At 35.3% G+C, this 11086-nt stretch overlaps 1 protein-coding gene across 1 annotated transcript; it reads right to left on the reverse strand.

Moving 5' to 3' along the window:
• Window positions 1–2460: 2460 nt before the first annotated feature.
• LOC141618653 (protein FAR1-RELATED SEQUENCE 3-like) lies at window positions 2461–4360 on the reverse strand. Its single transcript, XM_074435743.1, has 4 exons — window positions 3976–4360; window positions 3420–3663; window positions 2949–3324; window positions 2461–2496 (listed from the first exon to the last, which is right to left on the reverse strand). The coding sequence occupies exons 1-4, from the start codon at window positions 4358–4360 to the stop codon at window positions 2461–2463; spliced, it is 1041 nt and encodes a 346-aa protein (XP_074291844.1).
• Between the last annotated feature and the right edge of the window lie 6726 nt (window positions 4361–11086).

Below are 11086 nucleotides of genomic sequence, written 5' to 3' on the forward strand. Positions count from 1 at the left end.
TAAGGTGGAGGTCGTCTCAAGATTTATGAAGGCTAACAAATCACTGTGTGCAACGATGTTGACCATGAGGAAACAAGTGCTTGACTACTGCCTATTGGACGACCACAGTTTCCCATTAGAGTATGTTTCTTTAAAAATCTATGAATATATCAGAACTGCTATTTTTTGTGATACTGTTTCTAAAAGGGTGTGATATTGTTTTTAGAGAAATGTGATATTATTTGCACTATTTTAATTTATTTTGTGTTAATGTTTGGAGCAATGAGGTGGTTGCCAAATTCAGTAATAATCAATATCTTGTCAGAAATGATATATTGTCGTTGCTTCCAAATGTGCACGTCAGTAGCAATATATTTGAATGTTGGTCCCTAATTCTGAACCAGATTGAGCACACAGAAAAATGTGAAACAAGTTTAATGTTTTTTGGGATTTGACACATGGTAAGCTGTCAATTTAGTTTGATTAAATATAATAACTCTTTTAAAAAGAAATAGGACTTTTAACATATATATACAAAACAGGAAATAAAAACCGAAAGAACTGGAGACAGGGAATTGATTAAAGAAAGGATGTTCGAAGAATGGGACGAATTCATTAGAAGAAACACAGTTCCATGTAACTTGGAAGCAGATCTTGTTTTTATTTCAATGGTATGGAAAGAGCATTATTTCTGTGTTTGTATAAATTTCAAAACCGAAACAGTGGAAGTGCTGGACAACATAGAGTACGCCGACTGGGAGCAAACACAAATACACAAAGTTGCAGATTTGGTGGTATGATTAAATGATATTTCTTCAAATTATTGGTGTATATTAACATTGAAATAATGGATTTCAGTGTTTGTGAAATTATAACTAATGGTGAAGCTTAATATTGTAGGCTGAGCACATGAGTGACTACCTAGCAAAGAAGAATGTTGAAAGAGCGGATGATATAATAACGTTTGATGTTGTCAACATCAACTTCCCTTGGCAAAAGACAGAGATGAACAATACTGAGTCTGGAAACTTCTTAATGATGCACATGATACAATATGAGGGTGTAATGTTTAAAGCCGACTTGAACCAGAATGTGTATAGGCGATACTACTGGTTAGAAATGGCAGCAACATTGCTTTTAGCTGACATAAATGAGAACAGGACACCTTTGATCGAAAAAGTAGAAGAATTTTCAGCAGGGAAGAAGGAACTTTGGAAGACATTAAAGCAAAAGTGGAAGAACAACGAAAATGTGAAAGGGAAGCAGAAGAACGAAGTACCAAAGGTAGAAGTTCAGACAAAAGAGAAGGCTGATGTTGTTATCCAGGAGGCAAATAAAGATGATGTTCCGTAAATAGCAAAGAACCATTGTACTAAGATGCCGGTTATTAACACATAATTGCCAATTCTTCGGCAATCTCCTAGGAAAAGGTAAAAACCAAAGCATTTACAGTTTTTTTATACAAAGGGGTAGAAATTAATTAGGACTGACTATATTTATTGTTGTACAAAAAAAGGTGGCCAGAAATAATAACTGACTGTTATTATGGATTTGCTTTACAGAGGAGCTGATTCCGGAAAAGATGGTAGAAACGAGCCCACAATAACATACAAACGTGGTAGGCTAAAGGCCGTTGCAAATCCTAAGAACCGCGGTAGGGGTGGAGGAAGGAATTAGGACTACTATATTTGTTAGAACAAAGTTGTAGTTAAACTAAATGCAATATAATGTTAGTAGAACAAGGAATCTAGTGGTAACTTTTTATAATGGTAAAGTAGTGATGGCTATTTTGGATCTGATACAACTCTTGGTAAAGTGTGATATTCTTTCAAGTTTGGTGTGATATTGTGTTATAATTGCTGTGATATTGCTTCTCAATGTCACACAGTTCGGTAAACAATATCACACAGTTTGCTAAACAATATCACACTATGGATATGGATTCTTAAATCTTACATTGATATTGGTTTTAGAATGTTGTGATATTGTTGTGTACACAGGTTAATATTGTGTTACAAAAACAGCAGAAGCATAATAAATGTAAATAACAATAATGATGGTTTTCAAAAATGTGATATTGTTTATTATGAACTGCCATATTTTAATTTGATGTTTGTGATATTTTTATAAACTGGGTGTGATGTATTTTGACAACACACAAAAACACAAGATGTGAAAATTTTAATGCAAGAGGCATGTAAATTACTTCCGACGTAGTTATACTGTTTAGAGTAAGATGTGAAATATTTAAATATAAGGTGTGATATTGTATCTCGGTATCACAAAAATACAAAAACAAGACAACTGAGACAAATAAAATGATCGAATATTCTACGCGAGTATTTTCTATATAAAATAACGTATAATCTATACACTAATAATGAAGGTTGTGGTGTATATTAATATACTAGTAATAAAGTATGTCGTCTATTTGCTGCTGCTATAATTAATGAGCGCCATCAATAAAAAACCTTCGACCGATCAACCATCATCAACATCATCCTCATCTGAACTGGACTGAAAAAATACAAAAATAAGGTGAAACAGTGATATTATTTTTTATAAGGAGTGATATTATTTCAAATAAAGTGTGATATTGTTTCTATCTCGTAACAATTATAAACAATATCACATTCTGTTATCCTCAAACAGTGATACTGTTTAGTATAAGGTGTGATATTATTTCTAATAAGGTGTGGTATTGTTTCTAAAATTCCCCAGGAAAATATAAAAGAAAGTTCAAACAGTGATATTGTTTTATATAAGGAGTGATATTATTTCTAATAACGAATGATATTATTTCTGTCTAGTAATGATTACAACAATATCACATTCTGTTATCCTCAAATAGTGATACGGTTTAGTATAAGGTGTGATATTATTAAAAATAACGTGTGATATTGTTTGTGACTCGTGACCATAGACCATATATAAAAGTTTCATACACAAACTTGTCATGGTGAACATACCTTATTGTCGGCATCAGGTACAAAAGCATTAGGACAGTTACGCTTATCATGGTGAGCCATTTGTTTGCAATTACGGCAAAGCCTTTTAGGCTTCTCCGCTTTAGCTTTGCATTGTTGCTTTTTGGAGATCATTCTCTTCCCATTACCCTTGTTCTTTGCCTGATGAGGTGGTAGAATCCTCACATCAGTTGAGGAACTGCATCCAAGAAGCATCTCCAACTCCTGCTCTTTGGTCATTAACTCCGATTGCGGATTGAGTTTCACCATAAATTGTTTCAGCGTGTCAACAAGATCAATGATGTCATTCGTAGGCACATTCTTGAGCACACTGATGGTCGCGTAGAACTCTGACCATAACTTGCACATTTCCATCTTTCTTAAATCAATGGCATTAAAATCCTTAATTAACTCACCATGTAGACCATAAAGAGGGATCTTGTGTGCATTTTGGTCCACCGCATAAGAATGTACTTGTCAGGCAAAGTGTGTACTTGTTTTCCAGAGTAAACCCATATAATGTGTCTACAAATAATACCTTTCCTGTTGAACAACTTGCAAGAACATTCAGCATCATTGGTTGTAAAATTGTAGACAACTTGATAGGTCTTCTGCGTTCTGGCATCAGCTATACCAATTACCTCTACACCGTTGGCAGGTGGTGTGAAGCCACCAACACTAAGGGAACAAATAGAAGCAGAAGCTTCTACTTGAAAATCTGCGAAAGCAGAATTTGTATAAACCTTGGAAACATGAGCTTCCAACTTAAGAGGAGTTGATAATTGTGGAAGAGTACAATCATCGTCTCTATCAAGTTACTTTTGAGTATAGTGATGTACATCAATGGCACTTTGAAACCGCATCAAGAATTCAACAAGTGTACCATGTGTATTTTCAAAACGTTTGAAAAAATTATTCTGACTCTCAGAATGTTGAGTTGTTCTTAAGAGACAACCCATAGGAATATCACAAAAAAAGGCTGGGATCCACTTTCTCCTTTTTTTAAACATTGTTGACAACCAGGAATTACCTTCAAGATTATGTTCACTAACCAACTGACACCACTTTTCTTCAAATTCAGAAGGTTCTAACTCAGCATCCCAAACAATAGCATTCAAACGGCTGACAAAATCAGTCTCTTTTGAGATTGCAGGCCAAACCTTATCAGTCAGCTTTTGCATGATATGCCACATGCAATATCTGCGCCTAGCATGTTTGAAGACAGCACGCATACCCTTCTTTATCCCAACACATTGATCAGTTATTATACAGTGTGGCTCTCGCTGACCCATAGCATCTAGGAACTTCTCAAACACCCACTTGAATGAATCTTCATCCTCATGAAATAGCAAGGCAGCAGCAAAAGTAACTGACCTTTTGTGGTGATCTACACTAGTAAAAGGAGTAAAAACCATACAATACTAATTCGTGCTGTAAGTTGGATCATAAGTGATGTAATCACCAAACAAAGCATAGTTTCTACGAGCCTTTGCATCATACCAAAACGCACGAACCAAACATTTCCCAGAATCCACCTCATAAGCAAAGTAAAAACCTTTAGTGGTATCACGTTTATTAAACAGTTGAGCATCCCGGTCTCCTATGAAACATTTGATCTCCCTTCCAAAATTCTTAAAATCAACCAGTTGAGCTCCAACATTCTCATAGCCATCTACATATTCCTTGACATTTCTAAATGCCATTGTTGGGCCTTGATTAACCCTTGAATGATCAATAATTGTCTTTTTATGGTAAAGATGGAGGTGCCTGTGTTTTTTTTGAAATTGTTGATTTCTAAGTGAACAAAGACGGTGATTAAGCCACTCACGAAAGTGGAAAACAACATACCCATCCTCATTATAGTGAAACTCAATCATAGCAGTACACCCAATCCTAGTTAGTTTAGTGTTCCTAATATCAAATGGCCTGGAAGTTGCCCGCTCCTTTCCACTATCTAAAACAATAGCCTTCCTCTTGCGATCTCTAAAACTTTCACGATTACAAATAATAAATTTATATTGCACATCACCAGAAACAGACCTTTTTTGGGAAGACTTCCTAGGTTCAAAACCACATGCTTCTGCATACACATCATAAAAACTAATAGCTTCTTCCAACGTCGAAAAAAACAGTCCGATATGAGGTTTAAACTCAACTGCAACTTTCCTTCACCACAATTCACTACCACCAGGTGTAGAGTCTAAAAGTAGTTGATGCACATGAGAAGGGACAGAATGTTGTTCAACATGTGGAGTAAAGCTAGATGCCTCAGGTGGTTCAATGTGTATAGTAGAAGAAATTGAAGACTCAAGAATATCGTTACTATCCTTAGAGATAATTGCAGACACATGAATATCATTACAGGAAGAAGAAGTGACATTACTTGTAGGATCTGGCTAGAAAAGTATAATGTAAATAAACAAGAAAAAGTCTGACAGATATGAAGGAAATCAATATCACACAAGTGTCTGAACAATATCATATATCCAGGAAAACAATATCACACATGAGGTTGGAAAACAATATCACACAGGTGAATATACAATATTACATATCAACATAATTAATATCAAGAGTTCTAGAAAACAATATCACATATTGAATAAAACAAAAACACACTTGCTGTAAGGCACAAAATGAGACGAAATGCATAACACACCCATCAGCTTTTACTAAATTAGACAATTCATATCACACAATCATATTTAGTAAGAATATCAATATGACAAAGTTATATAGGTCAAAGTAAACGGATCACATGAAATAAGAATGTAAATGCATAGAAAATATTTATAGGTACACAAATTATAAGAACAGAAATAAAGACGACTAGTAATATAGAATATTTAGCAAAAGTTTAAAGAACATGTGATTGAAAGCTGAAAGTACAAAATAAAGAGAAAATAACGCTGAAATTAAGAACAATAACATACCAGACATCGGAATGATGAAAGAATACACAGAGATTTGAGCAGAAAACCTAGAAATCAAACAAAATTGTACCGAATTTAGGGAAATGCAAAATTAAATTGAAAATAACAAATAAAGCAAGATGAAATTGAAAGTTTACAAACGAAAGCAGAAGAAACGAAGTAAGATGACAACGAATTCGAAACATAGGGACGAAAAACGAGAATTGTGAAGAATGAGAACGAAAAACGTACCTGAGCAAACGAATTAATTGGAATATTATGATAATTGTGAAGAATGAGAAGGAAAAACTGAGATCAGGCCTAAATTCTAGGGTTCCCGAGCTCAACAGTGGAAGATCAAGCTACAGTAGAGAGAAGTTAGAGGGAGAAGCAGAATAAGGAGGAAATAACGGTTTTGGCTGGGAAAAGAAGCTTATATACTGACGCATAAAATTACTAATTTGCCCTTGTTTGTTTCCGCCCTAAATACCTATGATAGTATTAATCTTCAATCCTCAAATATATAAGTAATACTCACATGATCCCATTCTTATATATATATATATATATATATATATATATATATATATATATATATATATATATATATATATATATATATATATATATATATATATATAACATGAGTCCACCCTATTCTTTTTGAGTCCGCGAGTCCATGATACAATAACACACGTTAAATTAAACAATATCACAACTTATACTCCAAACAAAAATTATATAGTCAAAGAAAAGGATAAAGCTAGAGAGAGAGAATGTTAGAGAGAGAGAGGCGATTTTAGGGTTCTAAGTTTTTCTTCCTACAATGGCTCGACAAAACTGAAATGCTCCTAAATCTAGTAGGCTAATACGATTAATAACAAAAAATACTCCACAACAATCACAAAATTCACAAAATAATAATAATACTCCGAATATTAATAAAAGTGGATCGAGATTTCAATCGCTTGCTTGTGATGATGATGTTCTTCTGGGTGATATTCATTTGGGGGAACACTCGCATGAGCATGAGGATGAAATCCGACCCTATAATATGAATAATTTGTTGGAATCGATAGATGAGGAGGATTTGACTGATGAATCTGAATGGATGGAGGTCGCGAAGCCTGGACAATCTTCTCGTTCGAACTCGGCGTCTTCACGTGTAAGTTCTCTTCAGCTTACTAGTAGTGATGTTGAGTCAGAACTGAATTATTGGGCAACTGCGGTGTATTGCTATGTTCTAGGAGCTAACCCGCCCTTCAAAGTCATTGATGGGTTTGTTAAACGGGTTTGGGGACATCTGGATTATGATAAGATATCGTTTATCTCTAATGGGGTCTTCCTGGTAAGATACAAATTTGAGGAGAATAAGATGAGAGTTTTGCAAGCAGGTCCAATTTTCTTTGATAATAAGCCTGTGTTTGTTAAGGAATGGACTCCTGAGGCTAAGTTGATCAAAGAAGCTGTTGATATTGTACCCATTTGGATACGATTTATTGGCTTACCTTTAAAGTTCTGGGGTACTGCTTTGCTAAAAATTGCGTGGTTGGTAGGTCCTCATTTACGATGTGATAGTAATACTAAACTTAAGACTTTCCTGGGTCATGCTAGAGTAATGGTGGAAGTGAAAGTTGGGGAGGATTTACCAGATGTGGTTGAATTTTTTGATGAACTGTATGTCAAGCATAGACAAATTATGCACTATGAGTGGAGGCTTACTCTATGTTCAGCTTGCAAAGGTATTGGTCACTTAGCGAGGGACTATAGGAAACAACAACAGCCTAAGCCTAAAGAACCTAGGAAGGTTTGGGTTCCTAAGGTAAAGGTGGCTTCTACTGGCCCTGGGGTGGTCAAGGCTCCAGTAGTATCTGAACCTGCTCATGCTGAGCCAAGTGAGCATGTACTGGAACCTCATGAGCAGACCTCAATTGTTCAGATCAGACCTAATACATTTGGATTTGAGATGCCTAATGATTTGGTCACTCCTTTGCCAGCCAGCTTTCATTACTCTTCACCAGCCAGAATTATTACAAAGATGACAAGGCAAAGGGGGATTCTATTGGCAGTGAGAGGAGAACTTTTATGGAAGTCATGGAGCACTCAGTTCAGTATAGGAGAGTCCTAGAGAAGGAAATGGTAGCCAAGACTTCTTCTTCTGATCATGGGTAGCCTAAGATTCTGGAATGTTCGTGGTATGAATAGTGTTTATAAACAGCATGATATTAGATGGTTTATGCACACTAATAATATAGGAATTTTTGGTTTGGTAGAAACTAGAGTTAGAGTTCATTCAATAAATAAAGTTCATACTGGTATTGGTGGAAGCTGGGGTATGGTTAACAATATTTCTGCTCATGACGGAGGTAGGATTTGGATACTGTGGGATCAGAGTAATTATAAAATGGAGGTGCCAAGTACTGAAGCTCAAGTCATTCATGCTAAAGTGACCTACATACCAACTGGAGTTGGCTGGTGGTTATCTGTTGTTTATGGATTTAATAGGGTTGTTGATAGGATACCTCTTTGGCAGTCTCTGAACAATATTAATACAATGGTGAATGGTCCTTGGATTGTTATGGATGACTTCAACAATGTTCTAGCAATGTGTGAGAGGATTGGCTCTGAAGTGTCTGCTGCTGAAATTAGAGATTTTCAGGATTGCACTGCTAAGTGTGGTCTAAATGACTTGCCTGCTCATGGAGCATTCTTTACCTGGACAAATAAGGATGAGACTGGGGATATGGTGTTTAGGAGGATTGATAGAGCAATGGAAAATGATGATTGGCTAATGAATTTCCCTCACACTACTACTGTTTTTCACCCTGAAGGTCTCTTTGACTATTGTCCTTGCGCTATCAACCTTCTTCCGGTGGTGGACAACAGAAAAGGATCTTTCAAATACTTTAATATGTGGGGTGCTAATCCTGAATTTATGAGCACTGTTAAAGCAGTTTGGGATAGAAATATCAAAGGATACAAAATATTTCAAGTGGTTAAAAAGTTGAAGGATTTGAAAAAGCCACTCAAGGAGCTTAATGGGTCTGCATTTGCTAATATTGAGACCTCTGCTTCCGTTGCTAGAATATAGCTGAGGAATGTACAGCTGAGATTACATACTGACCCTACTAATGTAGCAGTTCATATTGAAGAAAGAGAAGTAGCTGCTAGTTATAAAGGTTTAGAGGAGGCTAGGAGGAGTTTTTTGGCTCAAAAAGCTAAAGTACATTGGATGGAGGATGGTGATGAGAATACCAGTTATTTTCATATATCTTAGATTTTTATGAACAAATCTTGACCATAAAACTATTTTATGTAGAGAGAAGGAGGAGTTTGTATGAGTATTGAGTAAAAAGAAAATAAGAGAACTAATTCTCATATATTGGGGAGGGGGTGGCCGGTCACATGGTCGTATGGGGAAGGCAGTCCCTTTTTCTTTTTGTCTTACCAAAGACAATAGACTAGCTTAGGTGTGTAAGATTAATCATGTTGTCTTTTGCATGAAATAGAACAACCATCATCACCCTAAAACAACCCATAAAACCGGCTCCCTCATGCTAAAATAGATTTCCAATTTAGAATTTGTATTTTGTCAATTGTAATGTGTGACAGGTGACATGTAACATGTCATTAGAAATGTAAATGCATATTTAACTAATTAAATATCATTTTAAATCAAATAAATTACATTTAACAAATTAACAAGTAATTTACAATTACATGAATATAAAATGGGTCACATTAAGTCTAGTTAATATAATCTACAACATTTTGCAATTATGAATAACTAATTACTCTTATCTCAAATGTTTCATAAACATTAATCAATTTTAGTAATATAACATATTAATTACTAAATTGAATCTTATTTAATCACATTACAATAAGATATATATATATATATATATATATATATATATATATATATATATATATAACTCTCACTCATTGATAAAAATTTGTTCAATTTAAGGGCTTAATTAATCAGTATCGACATACACTTAATTAACTTATCAGTTAAGGGAATTGTCGTATAGGTGTGACCTTAAGGGATCAACTGATCACCTCTGTCAAACGACAGTAACGTCAAACTGTAGTCAGCCAATCGTTACCGATTAATGTTGATCAGTTGACAATCTATTTAATCATCCCTTGTGTATTCTTTTATATGAGATTTAAATATGTGATCGCACTATTGTTGAGGACACATACTCCAACAATCTCCCACTTGTCCGAGACAAGTGTGCATCACCAATTCTCTTGTCCTATTACTATCTCCAACTCAATGCAAGGTGTCTTGCAGGCCGTACTTGCATTTGATCATATCTAGAGTGGTTTCCTCGATCTGGAGAGTAACTGTTTGACCGGAATTATCTGCCGCAGATACCTTCCGAGCGTAGCCACGCATTTCCAATTCACTACTCATCGAGTGGCCTTGAGATTTAGATAACCCTGACAAGGCGGTGGACTATTCCTATCGCACTATTCCTTTCCAATAGCCACAGCTCATCATGACCCAAAAGATGCCCATTTGAACTCCATATTCGGAAGTCGTGGAGCAAAAATCAAAGTCAATCAGAAACTGTGTCACCTTGGGCGAACAGCCTCTAGTCAAAGAATCGACTCAAAAAGAATACTATAGTAGCTCTCGCCATGACCAGGCTATATAAAAATTACCATAACTCTATAAGAGGTCAATGCCCGACAGAGTGTCCCACACAGTCTGCCTATGTGATCAACTAGTCATCTCTTATGAACCTATGGCACTTGAACTTGCCATCAATCGACTCACACTCTAGTCACTTGGTGACGTCACCTCATATAAGAAAATAGGGGCCAATACTATGTTAATCCAGTTCACTTTAATAGGGTTCAACATTGTCCTTACAACCTATTTGGATATAACAAAGAAATAAAAGAGTTTAAAATAAAACTCAAACGATGAATGCATTATCACAAATGTAAAATTAATACAATATCAATTACTACATAATCTATAATCCATTTTTAATTTTGTATATAATCGTACATTTCAATTCAATTGAAATGACATGACTTATCAAGTTAAGCCTATGAGAAGGCCTTGGTTAACAAGTTTTAGCAATATCTTGCATCTTACTTAACCTCAGTATATACTATTTCCCTTCGTTATCTGTAATCTTGTATTACAAAACCTTTTGAATACGTGTTTAGATCCAATCTAGACAAAGGCTCTCTTGCCTTAGGATA

This window comes from Silene latifolia, chromosome X (assembly GCF_048544455.1).
Source record: "Silene latifolia isolate original U9 population chromosome X, ASM4854445v1, whole genome shotgun sequence".
Lineage (NCBI taxonomy): Eukaryota > Viridiplantae > Streptophyta > Magnoliopsida > Caryophyllales > Caryophyllaceae > Silene > Silene latifolia.